We start from the raw sequence: 16,923 nt of genomic DNA on the forward strand, positions 1-16,923 counted from the left end.
TAAGAATGCCTGCTGTGCACCCATGAAGTAATTTAATTTGCATGTGAGGAATGCATTTCTTTACAAAATATTATGTTTGGCTGTTGTTTTCCTTAGGTTCAAAATTTTATTACATTAATTTCCAAGATAATTGTTTAGAATGTTTGTCCAGTTTTCTTTGAACAGATATAAGGTTAAGAGATTATTTGGGGATTGGTGATCTTCTGCCTGTGTCAAACTTTGTCTTGTGGCTAATTTCTTATACTGTGCTTTTTTTTAATGTGGCAGTAAAAAAAATCCTGTCTTCTGAGAGGCCATGTATGTTTGTTACCTCTTCACCGGAGTTGGGCCTAGCCAAAACACAACTCTTAAATCTTGGGTCAAGATGTCACTAAATGTAGTTAAGATTTGTTTAGTGAAGCCCCGCTATGTTATATGTAGTGTCATCAATTCTTGTGGTGGTGCCTTTCAACATCAAAATGGATAATTGTACTGAAAGTACCGTGGAATTCTGTTGATACTTTAAAAGTATGTTTTCTAGCCAGAAAGGAAGGTAAATATAGGAAGATACTTGTCATAAATGCTGATAACTTCTGTTTTAAAACGTGTTGTTTCTAATACTGTGCCCCCTTATTTTTTATGTCATTAGAAGTAATTTAAAGATTACACAGTGTTTATAATATAAATATCAAGTATCTTACAAATATTGATTAAGCACCCACTGTGCAATGCAGATACCTAGACACTAGAAAGACAGCAGAAATTTTTGCTTTCATGATACTTTCATGTATGCTAGTTGATGAAGATAAACAATAAAGAAATAAAATACACACATTATGACAAAAGGTGATGAGGGTTTTGGAGAAAAGTGAAGCAGAGGAGGCAGATAGAAATTGTTGCGAGGGCTGGGGTTACTGTTTTAAGTAAGGTGATTAGAAAAGGCCTCACTGATAGAGTGCCATTTGTATTGAGACCTAAAGGAGAGATAGGGAGCAAACTGCACTCACCTGGTAGGAGAATATTGGTAAAATGACACGTAGCTTACTTACGTCAGGACCAGTGCCTTCTACTTACAGTGACCAGGAGAGGGGAAGAGATCAGTAACTGTTGATTGTGAATGGACACAATGTCAAAGACATTTAAGTCTTGTGTACTTTTCACTAAACTGAGATGTGGAGTTCATTCACGATACAAATCAAAACCAACTCCTATATAAATACTGATGCTCAAAATAAAGGCAGATCTATTACAACTAACCTATAGTTGCTTTTTTAAAATTTACCTATAATTACTTTAAATTCTGTCTCACACATATATACATACATATCTACATACATACCTTTCTTGTAATAATTTTATTTTTGTATAGTAAGTCTATCTTTGTCAAAATTTGTTCCTTAATAATAACTTTATTCTAATCACAAGTCTATAGGTTTTGAGGACCTTACTCTCTTTGACAGCATAAGAAACTAACACAGAATTCAAGCAGCTTGTCCAAGTTTATTTGACTAGTTAGTAATAGACCTGAAACTCTTATTATTCTAATTGAGAAATTGATAGACTTTCCACTAGTGGGAAGACAATAATAAGAATACTGAAACTCATCTAAACTTTTAAATATTTTAAAAGTGGTTAGAGAGCTAGAAATATCTGGGTAAAACTAAAATTGAGGACATTATTTCTAATGTTCTTTCTCCAAGATTTTTAGTTTCCACAGAGTGAGAGTTGCCTAGAAGCCAAACTGTTTCAAAAATCAAAGTATGATACAACAGTTTATAAATGTTGATGTAACTAAACTACTATGCATGTTTACAATATTTTCTCTTCTTCAGTTCCATTTATGGTCACAGAAAATAGCTAGTTTAGCACACTTTGCAAATTTAGCAGTGTAATATTTTCCTCTGAAATATAAGAGAATAGTATAATTCAGGATGAGAGGAGTGGTAATTTTGCTTACACAAACTAAGTTGATTAGAAACTAAATGCTAATGACTGAGGTCTTATAATTTGAAATTAATGGATATCATGAAAGCTTTGTTTTGTTTATAAAAGCAGATAGTATACACTGCATTTTAAACTTGGGTTTTACATACAATCTTCCTTTTCTTTTATAGTCTAGTGAGATGCCCAAATTAACAGAGCAATTAGCAGGACCACTTCGTCAAATGCAGGTAAGATTTTTTTGAACTACATATTTTATGAATAGTATGTTGTGAAATAAACATTTGTGACAGTCTAATCATAATATTTATTATTCCACAGAGACAGCTTCCTTCAGGATTAAATATATCATTTGATGTTAATCTTGTCATTTACTGCTATTTTGATAACATCATTTGTAATTTTTATTTTAAAAATCAAACATTCTCCCTCACCAGAATGTTGTTATATAGAGTTGCTGTGAGCACAGATTTAACATTGCATAGTGTAGATAGGCTATACCAACAATTCAGTGTCTGCATCGTTTTCCTTGGTGTTAAGAATAGCATCTTGATAGATTTAGTTAGCTTAATTTTTTATACATTTTTCCATCTCAGTTTACAACAAATTTTAAAATCAGGTTTTAAAATCTGTTTTAGCCTAAGAAATGATTTATTTCTGGATCCTCAAAGCCACAGTAGTTTATAGTAATGAATTGGTCTCTTTTATTATTTTTCTTAGGAAGAATGGTTTTATCTGTCTTTTCAACATTAGACAGGGAAAGATGAACTATAAGACACTGCAAGAGAGGAATGAAAAGTGAATCATAAAAGAAGGCCCCTTTAATGGAACATTTAACATTCCTTAATATTACTAAGAAATTTAAACTTCCAGAATCAGGGAAGTCTTAATAGGCCTAGGAGTTTTTGACCTTCTCGATTACCAAGGAGAAAAGAATGAAATCTAACTTCCTATTGTAAGGAAAAGGAAATATTAAGATTTACATTTTTTACTCAGCAGTGGAACAGGCACTGTGGCTACTTAGAAGCAGAGTATCCAAATTGCAGGCTTATTACCTAGGAAGAAAAAGGAACCTTGTAGAATACTGACTTTGGAAACCTAAAGAAGAAGTGATATGGGAGATCTTAAGTAAGAAATTTTAAGTATATCTTTTATCTTCAAAGGAATGTGCTAAAAGAATTGCAAAAGTTTCAGCAGAAGCCAAATTGGAAATTGATGAGGAGACTTACCTAAGCTCATTTAAACCTCACTTAATGGATGTAGTATATACCTGGGCAACTGGAGCTACATTTGCCCATATCTGCAAAATGACAGATGTCTTTGAAGGTATGGTTAAATTTTGTACACATACATTTCTTTCTGATATAAGAAATATACTTAGGATGGCATTGATTTACTAAACAAGAATAATATATTATTTTTAATTTTTGATAATAAAAGGAAATCTGCCTATGTAAATCAAAAATATTCTCCACGAATCCTTTGTATTATTTAATAAGCTCAGTCTGCTCATTATAACAGTTTATGATCCTGTGCCAGAGTCTCTGCAATCACAGATAAGGCCTATTTATGTGGGTATTTTTACTTTTGGTTTTATTCTCTTAGTAATAACCTAATGGCTTGCTATGCAATTCCACCAAAAAATAGCAGAGCTAAAAATGCTGTCTATCATTGCATTTCTAAAAGCAATCAGAACTGTTACTCAACTGAAGAAAAATTTTAAATGAAGAAGTAAAGGTAAAGGGAATATATAAGGAGTAATTATAAGTGAATTACAAAAAGCAAATAATAAGCACAATATTTAAAGAAAACCATATTTAGAAATGCTGTATTCATTGCAAAAAGATTGGCTTAACGCAGATTGTAGATATTTATAATGGTGGATTGTGTTACACACCGATTGTGTGTATACTATGCTTTTTACCCGATATTATTAAAGACTAACAGATTACTGAGTTTATGAATCTCTGCAACAGAATCAACTATGAGCCTTTACTTCACTACATTGAATTTTTTTTTTTAATTTTTTTAAAAAATTTATTTATTTATGGCTGTGTTAGGTCTTCGTTTCTGCGCGAGGGCTTTCTCCAGTTGTGGCAAGCGGGGGCCACTCTTCATCGCGGTGTGCGGGCCTCTCAACTATCACGGCCTCTCCTGCTGCAGAGCACAGGCTCCAGACACGCAGGCTCAGTAATTGTGGCTCACGGGCCCAGTTGCTCCGCAGCATGTGGGATCTTCCCAGACCAGGGCTCGAACCCGTGTCCCCTGCACTGGCAGGCAGACTCTCAACCACTGCGCCACCAGGGAAGCCCCACTACATTGAATTTTAATGGGTTTTAAGGTTTTAAATATTATAGTTTATAGTATATTATTTTTTAATTATGGTGTGCTGTTCTGGTCCTTTCCCTAAAGTTTATTTCTAAGCCTCCATTAAATGGTCATTAGTGTTATGGTCCCAGAATCTTTTTCTGAATACTGTATTCTGTTACCAGGGTGGTCATTATTTATTAGGTAACTACTGTGTGCCAGGAGTTGTGCTAATAAGCATTTTATATAATTTAGATCTAATCACCAAAGTAGCACATCAGAGTAGATATTATTTGCACTTTGTGCAAGGAAACTGATTTTTAAAAGGTAAATAATTTGGTCAAGGTCATGGAGGGGTATGTACTACATGATGGCACTATGATTTGAATTCTGGCCTCTGTGACTACAAGCACATGATAGTTGATAACTTCATCTAAGAACCATAATACCTTATCTTTGAGTTTTGGACCACCTAGAGACTTCTTAAAGACTACCTAAAATTATACCATCTCTATCCACTGAAAATTCATGCTTGTAGGAATGGTAATAAGGTCTATAATAATTGATGGTGGGTAGCTACTGTTGAGGCTGTGAGAAGAGGGAAGCATGACATCCTCATCTCACCTGTGGACATTGCTTAACACGCAGAAACCCAGTTAGATGTATGACAGCTTGTGTGTTTCAGAGACACAAAGGCAATCAAGTACAGCATCACCACTCTTCAGTCTAACTTCTTTTTGGAACATAAGGATGAAACTAATCACTGTTCTGTGCCTAAATTCTACGACTTGTTAATGTAATAGCTCATATTTGTATATCTGCTTCTCTGAGAAGGCAAACACAATGGCGTAAAACAATAGTGGTGTACTGTTTGTTTTGTTTTGTTTGTTTAAGAAAAATGAAGGGACAATAGGCCTAGAAATATAGGAAGCCTTATAAAATTACCTTTGTGGATTATTTTTCTATGTACTTAAATGAAAAAGTTACCACAGTATGGCAGATAAATCCTAAACTGCTAAATTGAAGACAGTCTGTATTTTTTTAAATTTATTTATTTATTTATTTATTTTTGGCTGGGTTGGGTCTTCATTGCTGCACACCGGCTTTCTCCAGTTGCAGCGAGTGGGGGCTACTCTTCGTTGCGGTGTGCAGGCTTCTCATTGCGGTGGCTTCTCTTGTTGCAGAGAACGGGCTCTAGGCACGCAGGCTTCAGTAGTTGTGGCTCGCGTGCTCTAGAGCGCAGGCCCAGTAGTTGTGGCACACGGGCTTAATTGCTCTGCTGCATGTGGGATCTTCCCAGACCAGGGCTCGAACGCGTGTCCCCTGAATTGGCAGGCGGATTCTTAACCACTGCGCCACCAGGGAGGTCCTGACAGTTTGTATTTCTGCCACCTATGAGTTGATGTTTTCCGCAACATACTAGCAATTCCTGAAATCTATTTCAGTTCCTGAAATCTAATTCCTGAAATCTATTTCAATTCCTTGAGGCTATTTCAGTGTCACAGTTTGCTGAGAAATCTAAGATTAAAAATTGAGGGATTCAGTTTATGACTTGAAATTGAGTCTAACATCAACACAGTTTTCATGATACCATTATATCAGCTATACCTTTTCTTTCTAAAATTGGGATAGCTCATAAAAGCAAATTATGTAATTAAACAGCAAAAAAATAACTGAGAACCTTGATTTACTTAGGATATTTTTTTCTCTAGCATACCATGTCTCCCTGCCACAACGTTTTTTTTTTTCCTTTTTTTCTTTTTACTATGTTGTTTAGTTCGTCCATTTCAGAATTGCCATTCTCTCCTCATCTTGTTACTGTACATGCTTTATATAATTGGAAAAATACTATAATCAAAGCTGTAGCCCATAGTATAGTGTGTCTTTATTTTTACAGGCAGAAAATGACTGCATTGGAACTTTTTAATGTGCTCTGGTCAAGTGTCTGATCATGTCATGTCATGAGCCTCAGGAGTAGTTTTAAGTATTTTTCAAACATTAGCTGGAGCTAGTTAACATTGTAATGATTAACACCATATGTTTGGGGGATGTCTGATGTAAGAGAAGAGTTTATACTGTGATTCAGTTGAGGAATTTTGAACACTTCCCATAAATAATTATTGCCTCTGTTATCACCCTGGAAAAAATGATAGAATATAATCGTTTCTTATTTCCATCAATTAAATTTGGATAACAATTAAAAATATATCTGTATGGGCTACAGCTTAGGGTTTCAGTCTACTGATCCATTGTAATAGATCCATTGTAACCTAGACAGGGCCATTACTGTTTATTTCTGTCTATACAAAAACAATATTGTAGTCTTCACTGTGCATGAAGGATTTGCTTTCCACTAAGCACATGTCATCAGGAAAGCTCCTATGATGAATTATCACTTGAAAGTGTTTACTGTACTTCTGCCTGTCATAGGTTTTTTTGTTTTGATTTGTTTTTGGCTGCGTTGGGTCTTTGTTGCTTTGCATAGGCTTTTCTCTCTAGTTGCGGCGAGCGGGAGCTACTCTTTGTTGCAGTGCGTGGGCTTCTCATTGAGGTGGCTTCTCTTGTTGTGGAGCATGGGCTCTAGGCGCGTGGGCTTCAGTAGTTGTGGCACGCGGGCTCAGGAGTTGCAGTTCACGGGTCCTAGAGCTCACAGGCTTCAGTAGTTGTGGCGTGCGGGCTCAGTAGTTGCAGCATGTGGTTCCTAGAGCGTGCGGGCTTCAGTAGTTGTGGCACACAGGCTTAGTAGTTGTGGCTTGCAGGCTCTAGGGCACGCGGGCTTCAGTAGTTGTGGCTCGCAGGCTCTAGGGCACACGGTCTTCAGTAGTTGTGGCACACAGGCTCAGTAGTTGTGGCTCGTGGGCTCTAAGAGCACAGGCTCAGTAGTTGTGGCACACAGGCTTAGTTGCTCCGCGGCATGTGGGATCGTCCCGCACCAGGGCTCGAACCCGTGTCCCCTGCATTGGCAGGTGGATTCTTAACCACTGCGCCACCAGGGAAGTCCCTGTCCTAGGTTTTTAAAGCAAATGCTATTTGGCACATTCCTACTCTCTGCCCCCACCACATGGTCTTCTCAAATGCCTTTCCACTAGCATAGTTTTACCCTTTCTTAGGAGAGGGTACATCAGTGTTAGAAGGGATTTTCCAATGGATTTGTTTTTTTAAAATACTTTTGCTAATAATAATAGAGTAACATTCTATTAGTATGTATCTATTCTGTGTTTAAATTTTGGCACAGTTTTAGTACTAAATGACTTAAGAATTAGTACCTGATACTTACTCATTTAATGAATAATTAACTGAGACCCTAGTGGGATCAGGAATTGTGCTGGGTGCAGTGCAAGCAACAGTCTCTGCCCTCCAGGAATATTTTCAGCCTAAGCTGGGATCTAGTGGTAAATGATTGCAGGAAAATATAATTATGATCCTAACCTCAGGCCTCAATAACCACTTAGATAGGAGTTATTAAATCAGATTCAGGGCGTGAACTGTGGGGAACCACTTTTGTGAATGCCAGAAAGCTGGAGGTAGAAATAAATACCTCTCCAGATAAAGAAATGTGTTGATTTCAATCCTCAATTAGAATGATGTTAAGAACCTCATGAGCCTGATGTTTATAAAATTATCCTTAAAGCATGTGTGCTCAAATGTCCATCAGTGGGTGAATAAATTGTGTTTTATCCATATAATGGGACAGTATTCTACTATAAAAAAAAAGTGAAGTACTGATTCATGCTAAAATATGGATGAACTTTGACCAGATTAAGGGTCTAAGTGAAAGAAGGTAGACACAAAAGCCACCTATTGTACAATTTCATTTATGTGAAATGTCCAGAATAGGCAAATCTGTAGAGACAGAAAGTAGACTTGTGGTTGCCATGGGCTGGTGGAAGGGGGGAGGGGTGTGACTGCTTAATGGATATGGGTTTCTTTTTGAGTGATAAGAAGATTCTAAAATTAGATAGTGATTATGGTTGTACAATTCCAAATATACCCAAAACCACTGAATTTGTACACTTAATTAAAAGGGTGAATTTTATGCCATGTGAATTATATCTCACTGTGAGTTTTTTCCAGAGTGGTGATGTAAATCTGAGGATAAAAACAGGCAGTGACACTGGTGTACATGCTTTAAAGTGGTAAATTTTATGTGTATTTTACCACAATTTTTCTTCAAAAGGCAGTGACTAGTAGGAATTCAGTTCTGCTTTCCACTCTGGCAAGACCAGAAAAAAAAGATTTGTAACAAACCGTTAGGTTGTTACTGTGTATGTTTCTGGTCAGCTTCAGATAGCCTGGGGGGGTGGGTCATGGCTTTGTATCTCTTATCTAACACTTAATCTAGGTGGTCCTGATTGATGAGGCAGAATGATTTCCAAACCTGGGAGTAAGGAGAACCCTTGTATTACAGAGAACTGCAGTAGGTAGGAAGTATGCTGGGTAATTCACTTCTTCACCGTAGGCTTCATTCATCCCCTTTACGCTGCAGGCAGCTATGGACAGTGTTTGTACACACACGGTGATTTGTTGACAAGACTGAGGCCAGCAGCCACAGCCATTTTATGTGCAACCCTGTACCGCCTGGCCTCATTTTCTTAATTGTTCTCATGTCATCTGAAACTGTCAGAACTCATTTTCCAGAAATTGAGTGGGAGTGCTTACAAAGTGTGGCAGTGCGTGCTCGCTGGCTCAGACGTTCGTTTAGTTTCTTTAGCTTATCTTAGCAATATACTTCATGTGGTTTGGCCTCTGATAGCTTTTGCAGATCCTGGCTATTAACATGAGTTTCTCAATTTGTAGAAATACCAAAACAATATCAGGTTATCTGTGATTCCCAGTACACATTTGAAATCAGTCAAAACAGAGTTTGTGAGCCAGGGCACCTGCCTCTCCGATGCCCTGCGCAGCAGAAGATTTATAAAGGATTTCTTTTCAATTCTAAATGACCTGTGAAATACACTCTGTTCCTTTTTAAAGTCCTATATATATTTACATTTTTAACCATTACCTAATTTAATTCTCTTCAAATAGAAGTGTTTGCAAAATACACATTTAATATCTGGCTGCATGAGTCATGCAATATTCATTACTTTCATTACATTCCAGCCCCCACCCTCTCTCTAGACACCCAGAAGTTACTGCGACTGGATTTCCTCTTCCAGTGAGAGCAGGACTGGAGCTCAGCATTCCTAGCACCTGAGAACAGAAATAACGAATATAGCCAACATTTATTGAGCTCCTGTTGTGTTACTGACACTTGTTAAGCACCCTACATGCATTATTTCATTCATTTCTCACAATAACCCCATTAGGTATAGGAATTCTTGTTATCTCCACTTTATAGATGAGTAAACTTAAAGTTTTTAATATGTTAATAGAGAAGATTTGGAAGGAAAGTATTGAGTTTACTTTTGGGAACTGTTGAGTTTGAAGTGCCTATAATATGTCTGGGTGATCAACTTTTTGTTGGCAATAGTATCTAGCTGGAATTGATAGCATTGTTTCATGTTTGTAACAGTTGTTTTTATAATTATGGCCTATTTATAAAAAATAAGTGAGCAGCTTTCATTTACTTAAGTAAAAAGTGTTACAGCAAAAATGAGTGATACGCTAATGACTGAAGTTTGTGAAATAATACCTTTAAAGATAAAACTTAGGGTCTACAAGTGATTATCCTAATACAGAAATATCACACATGGACCATCCAGAACCTTATGTTTGAATCTGGACTGAAGCAGACTCACCAGTGCTCCTACTAGCATTTGCATTAATGGTATCAAAAGATTTTTAAGCAGTAGAGGAGCACCGTTCCTCCTGGGATGCAGTGGGTGGGGGACAGGCTCCTTACCTGCCCTTGTTGTGTTGCTTGTGCCTGCACATGGGTGCCCAATGGCAGAGGGAGTAGGAGCTGAAACACTCATCCAGGGGAAGAGATAAAGAGGTGCTGTCCATTTTTCAAGTCATGAATTTACCAGTGGAGCTAGGAGATGCCCCCTTCTGATCCTACAGTGGCTGGTGTCCATCTGGCAGCCTCCTGTTCCTAGGGAATAGGCTAATCCTCTTCTTACCCATATTTGTAAAGCTGGTTGGTTGTGTTTGCTTCATGGTTTTGCTTTCAGCCCCATCCTTTCCCCCATTGCAACTTCAAGCTGTTTTGTGCATTTTTATCCTGTCTCACCCAGGTAACTGTCCTCCAGATGCCATTCAGACCTGCTTTCTCTCTCATTTTCCTTCTCTCTCTCTCTCTCCCTCTCTCCTTTCCTCATTTGGGCCATTAATTGAGCTTTCTCCTTCCCTGGTTCTATCCACAATTTTCTCAGCCACGGTCACAGCAAAAACAAACTAGTATCTTCAACTTTTATAAAGGTTTTAGCTTGTAAAGGTCCAAGATTCTTCTTCCATGAACTCTTAGCCTCAGAGTTTAAAGGGAAGCCATTGCTGTAAAGGGTGGCTAATACGGTTCTCTCTGCCATTTCCGATGAGGGTATCAGATTTCTTTTCTAATCCTAGATGTAAAACTGTTAACCTGAACCTGAATGGCATTAACCACCTCTAGGGTTTCTCACTTGTAAAATGGTAGTAGAATGTTGGAAGTGGCTAACGACAGTCTCTTCCTGCTTGGAAACAACATCTTCTGTGAAATCACTATTTTTTTCTGTTAAAGGTTGCTAGTAAAAGAAGCAGCATTTGTTCTGTTAATTTTCAAAATCTTAATATAGTTTATTGGTGTCAGAATGAGTTGTCTCAGTAACAGGAAGTAAACACCAGGTAGATATCACATAGCTGCTTCCTCATTCTCTTGGAGACCTGCTGTGGAGAGGACACAGCCACTGCTTACAGAGAACTTTCCTTCTGAAACACAGTTCCTTTTTTCTAGTCATGGAGAGAGAATTAGGAAGCAACTGATATTCTTGTTTTTCCATCTGCCTTATGCACCACCAACCTGGATCAGTCTAATAATTCACTTTCTCTATTCCTATACTTTCACAGCAGAGTTCTGCTGGAGAATAATTGTATGGTTGGTGTCATCAAAAGCCGTAGTCTGTAACCTCAGAATCACATTAAACCTTCCTAGTAATAATAGAAGTAGCAGGAGGAGGAGGAGATTATTGAGCACCAGCTAGGTACACTTTGAACATTCTACCTCACTTAGTCTTTCCCACAGCTTGCTCGTACAGTCCCTCAAGTAGTAGATGCCATCTACTGCTTAGTTTCCTTAGCTATAAAGTGGGAAGAGTAATAGTTCTTATCTCGTATTATGAGGTTAACATCATGCATGTAATCCCTGGTCTGTCCACGTCCAGAGACTATGTCCTCCACGCAGGACTTCTCTCTGGCTCTGAGACTTCTCTTAGAGGCAATTCCAGATCCTCACCGCTCTCCTTAAGCATCTGCCTCAACTTTGCCCCAGATTTCTAGGTGATCACTCCTGCTTCAGAGGAAAGGGAGATGCCACTAGGTCTGTCTTAACCTAGAAATTCATGGCATATATCCTTTCCCTTATTTTCCTCTTAAGAGGAAATTGCACTCAGTTCCAGGGCCGCCTTCCACTGTTTTCTGCACCTTCTCAGTCTTTGAGTCACGTCCTTTCTGCTTCCATTTTAGCATATGAATGTGTTTATATTTCTCATCCACGTCTTCTCCAGCTACCAACATAACATCCAGTGTTTAAGAGCAAGAGCATATATCCTGGTCTTAAGTCCTACCCACTCACTAGATGAATGATCCTGGGCAAGTTACTTAACTGTGCCTGTTTCCTTAGCTATAAAATGGTAATAATAATAGCTCTTATCTCATATTGTGAGGTTAATGTCATGCCTGTAGAGCCTTTAGTACAGTGCCTGGCACAAAGTAGTCAGTAAGTGTTCGCTGCTGCCGTCATTATTTAGGAAGTTATCTTGTTGTCATCGTCATCCTCAGTCCCTCAATCCTTTCACAAGCCAGGCTTGGAAAGAGTAGTCGAGAATAGACCATCTTCAACTCCCTACCTCCCATTTCCTTCTTGAGCCATAGTAACCTAGTCCCCCATTTCACTGAAATTATCACAAGTCATTACTCTGATTGCCGAATTAAGAAAACAGACTCTTTGTGACTGGATCCTACTTGCCAATTTCCACTTCCTACTTCTGGAAACCCATTACTGCAAATTCTTTGGCATTGCCTGGCAATGAAGATTTATAACAGAAGTGAGGAGCTTAGAGTATGACCTGAAAATCTTACTAAATATTTACAATTTTTTCTCGGTTATTTTAAATGTATAAACTGAATTTAATTAAAACTGAAATTTATGAAAGTAGTATTTTTATAGAAAATATAGATAAATCATTTTTGTGAGGCACTATAATATAATATGGTTAAATGCTTAGGCTGTAGAATCTTACTGTCTAGATTTAAATCCTGACTCCATCATATACTCCCGGCTCTGACCTTGGTCAAGTTATCATTTCTCTGAGCTTCTTCTTTTCCCTTTTTGTAAAATAGGGATAACAGTACTTGTCTCATGGAACTGTAAGGGTCAAACAAGAAAATTTACACAAAACATAGATTATAGACCTGCCACAAAGTACTCAGAAAATGTTGGACATCACCCTTTTTTCTCAAAACATGCTCAGCCTTATTTCACCTTTCCTTGATGCCTAAGTCTTATTATAAACATCAATTACTTTACTCTCCTATAATAAGAAAGCCAGGATTATGGTAAGATGTATGGATATGTGGAGGTGAGATATCAGTCTTGACCCTACTTCTCCAAGAACTCCATGGACCTTTTAATGGGAGAAGAGGAAGGACAATAAAGTATGAACTTTGAATATTTTGGTTCAAGGACTGTATTATGACCTTACATTCCTTTAGAGCTTTGCCCCTGTCACAGAATTTGTGCATCTCATATCTCAAGTGAGACAAATCCAGTTAGGTAAAGTAAGCCCTCTGTTTAAATTGCATTTATCATCATTTACCTTACAAATGAGAAGGGGAAATAAGAGTAGAATAAGGGCCTAGATCATAGAGCTAATTACTTAGCTGAATCTTTCCTAGTATCCAAGTCACCATCCAGTCTTCTTTCCTCTAACTCCAGGTGTCTCAGCTCACTCCTTTTATAACCAAGTCTAGATTAGGTGAACATCCTATAAGTAGGAGATGATAGCATCCTTTTAAGAGAGGTATCCCCATTGATCTTTCAGGTTGACATACGTGCTGGTGGTCCTCTTGTTGACCAATCTCATCCCATAAACCTCTCGCTGTGAACTAGCATCTCTGTGTTCTGCTTACTCTGGCCCATAGGTGGGTTCAGAAACCAGGCATGTTGTCCTTACCAGCCCAGGCCCTCGTGCAACATTTTCTCAGAGAGAAAAGGTGCTGTACATGTACATGGGCACTTCCTGCTGAATCCTGATGACTCTCTTAGGTATATGGCTTATATTTTTGCCTTTGTCTAAGCTCAAATTCCCTTCTGCTTTATGAGTTAAATCTCTCTACTGTTTTTCTCCCTTGGGCACATTGTACCATAATGTGGAAGGCATTAAAAGGTAAAAAGGAGCCCTCAACACTGCACATGGAGTATATTACAAGAACTTGATACATGTTAATGAATTCTTCCAGTGTTGCAAGGAGTTAAATAAGGACCTGAAGTGTGAGTTAACAGCTTGCATATCAGAGAGAACTGATATTCCTAATGTATTTCAGACATTAAAAATGAAATCCAAGAGTTTTAAACTTAGGCAGGTAGCACTTAAGAGAAAGGATCCCAAGGCCCCTCCTCGTGCAAGTCTGACAGAAGTGAAACTGTGTTTACAACTTCACCTGTGATGCAAACACTTGTCGCAGACAGGGGGTCACATCCAGTGGGAAGAGACTGATCTCTTTTATGCTTCATTGAGGATGCACTGTGTGAGGAAAGCACTGATGAAAAGAGTCTATTTAAGGTCCAGAAGAATGATTGATTGCACCTTTAAAATGACAAATCTGATCCTGTTAATCCCCGTGCTTAAAAATTCCCTGTTGCATTCTCTTCACAGGATAGTATCCAGAGGCCGTAGTAGGCCACACTCAGGGTCCTTGAATAGCTGCTTTCCTACATTGTCTCAGTGGTCTTCCCTTGTCACTGCCTGACAGGGACCTCATTCATAAGAGACCCAAGTTATATGTCACCTTTGCTACCTTTCACCCATGTTGCTCTCTCCTGTGCTCCCAGGGCATTTTGTTTAGTTACCTCTCTAACAGCAAGTGTCAACACATTATAATAAATCCATGACTCTCTCTACCATTAGTCAAGGATGGGAATTAAACTTTTCATCTTTGTAGCCTTCCTGGTGCCTAGCAGTCACCAGTCATGTTTACTACTGGTTTACTGCAGGAGAAGTCCCTCAAAGTACTATTAGTTAATCATCCCATGTTCACCTTCCTTGCATCTTCACAACAGTTCTGCTATTCCTGATTATTTACACTTTACAAGTGATTTGTTTCCTCTTCTGTCCAGGCAGCATAATTCGTTGTATGAGGCGCCTGGAAGAACTACTTCGACAAATGTGTCAAGCAGCAAAAGCCATTGGAAACACTGAGCTGGAAAATAAATTTTCAGAAGGTCAGTATCCAGCCCATAAGCTTTTTCTAATAATTTAGGCAAATCCTGTTGAGACTTGAGCTCTTGACCACAACCTAGGAGACCATTTTCTGATGCCCTTCACTGGATTGCCATGAAGGGCCATTTCGTAGTGTTCAAAGAAAATATCAGTGTGTGTGTGTTGGAAAAAGTTTGTAAATGAATATATATAAAATCTCAAAATATTTATTGTGCACTTACTGTGTGCCAGACATTGTTTTAAGCACCAGGGAATACAGCAGTGAACAAAAAAGATACAAACCCCTGCCTTAATGGGGCTCACATTCTAGTGCAGGGAGGTGGACAGTAAACAAGTCAACAATTAAAATATATCAGGTAGCAATAAAAACAAAGGAAGAGACAGTGGGGAATTGGAGGATGGATACGATGGCCTAGGGTCCCCTACTCAGAAGGTGGCATTTAGGTCCTTCATAGACACTTGATATACTTAAGCAACAACAAGAGGCCAGTGTGGATGGAGCACAGCTGAACAGTGAGTAGAATAGTAGGGGTTGGAGGAAGAAAAGAAATGGTCATGTAGCTCCCAGCCCTCAGCTTTTTCCTCTGAAATGATTGGAGGTTTTGAACACAGGAGTGGTGTGCTCTGACTTGGGTTTCACAAGGCAGTTCTTGCTGTTGCATCACAGGCAAGTCTGTAGATTAGCAAGGTGGAAGCAGGAAGACCAGATCAGGAAAGAACGGCTAGACCAAGGTGGTAGTAATGGGGGGAGGCATACATGCTTGCAGATAATTTCATTCCATCATCTGAATGCTGGCCAAGAAAAAGGACTATGAATTAAAACATCAAAGAATAGCAGCCACATAGCTGCTCTGAGTTATTAGCTGCTCACAGTCAAACCTAGTGATTCTGCTAGCAACTTAGTATCCTAAGAAGAGGTTTATGAAAACTGGCTTATATTTTCAACATTGTTAAATAGAGGCAGACCTCTTTAATCACTCCACATTTAAGTCTAGTTTTGTAAACTTCTATATGATAAAATTTGTTTGTCCTTAGTCCAGAAAGAATTTCACATGGTAACTGAAATGTAGGGCCTTCCATCGCAGGCTGAAAAATTCATGCTTTTGGGTCAACTAACTTCTTGGACAGCTTAGTCCTTCTGGTCTTTCTGAATAATTTTAGACACCCCCGCACACACGGGGTACTTTAGATTCAAGAGTCATGAGAACAGGGGTCTGGTTTCTAAGTTTCCCATCTCTCAGAGGTGGCTGTGAACTCCTCTAGGTGTCTTTCAGGCAAGCAAGGTTTTGTAATTTCCAGGCTTGCCCTCACCAAATTTAATCAGGATTGTTGTGCTGTCTTCAAAACCCCAGGGGAGGGGAATTACATTCTCTGTGGTCTTGAAATTTTAAACCGTATTTTCTTTTCTCTTAGGAATCACCAAAATCAAGAGAGATATTGTGTTTGCTGCCAGCCTCTACTTATAAAGAGTCAGCTAAAGGAATGTGGGATTTTAAATTGTTCACCACCTGTCTGATGTATTATATTTAAATCAAGCATCATTCTAAGAAAGCATATTACATACACAGTTGTACATAAGCATTACATTTTTTTAATAAAAAAATGTACAGGTGGGGCATTTGTTTTAGTGAATTGAAATTTTTTGTAATGAACTTAGAGCTATTCGATAACCATTGTGTTAAATGTAACTATATACACACAGGTAAAGTGGGCATCCAAGAGGTACAGTAGCAGCAGTCCCCTTAAAGGCTTGTATACTGGGAAGAAGGACGCATCCTCTTGCCTTCTGGTTGCAATCATTTTCCTTTAGAAAGCAGGCCAGCTTCATCTGGGCACTCTGCCACCTTCAAGGTTGGTGACTGTTCCGATAGTGATTCCCTGTCGTTGGTGTTTCATGCAGAGTTGTATGAGAGTCCTCCTCTTTTCTTTCTTTAAAAGGAGAATTTCTCTCCTTGAAGAAATCTGATACATATACAGCCTGTATAGAACAGGTAACATTTAGAATGGGGCAAAGTATTTAATGATACAATTTTAAATAAGTTTTAAAACCATATACAAAGTTGCAATAAGCAGTGTGCAAAAAATAAATATAAACAAAAGGATATACATTACAGGGTAC

The 16,923-nt window shown here is 38.3% G+C and overlaps 2 protein-coding genes across 4 annotated transcripts in view; one reads left to right on the top strand and one right to left on the bottom strand.

Moving 5' to 3' along the window:
- The window catches only part of MTREX (Mtr4 exosome RNA helicase), a 135,429-nt gene extending 119,007 nt beyond the window's left edge, over window positions 1–16,422 (top strand). For both annotated transcript variants that reach the window (XM_057540028.1, XM_057540027.1), the window contains exons 24-27: window positions 2,094–2,150; window positions 3,084–3,246; window positions 14,702–14,806; window positions 16,218–16,422. In XM_057540028.1, coding sequence (XP_057396011.1) covers window positions 2,094–2,150; window positions 3,084–3,246; window positions 14,702–14,806; window positions 16,218–16,270 — 378 coding nt within the window. In that variant the 3' untranslated portion in view covers window positions 16,271–16,422. The remainder of the gene's footprint in view (window positions 1–2,093; window positions 2,151–3,083; window positions 3,247–14,701; window positions 14,807–16,217) is intronic.
- Window positions 14,995–16,923, bottom strand: part of PLPP1 (phospholipid phosphatase 1) — a 121,710-nt gene continuing 119,781 nt past the window's right edge. For both annotated transcript variants that reach the window (XM_007195592.3, XM_007195593.2), the window contains exon 6: window positions 14,995–16,782. In XM_007195592.3, the coding sequence (XP_007195654.2) occupies window positions 16,651–16,782 (132 nt within the window). In that variant the 3' untranslated portion in view covers window positions 14,995–16,650. The remainder of the gene's footprint in view (window positions 16,783–16,923) is intronic.

The sequence above is a fragment of the Balaenoptera acutorostrata genome, chromosome 2 (assembly GCF_949987535.1).
Source record: "Balaenoptera acutorostrata chromosome 2, mBalAcu1.1, whole genome shotgun sequence".
NCBI lineage: Eukaryota > Metazoa > Chordata > Mammalia > Artiodactyla > Balaenopteridae > Balaenoptera > Balaenoptera acutorostrata.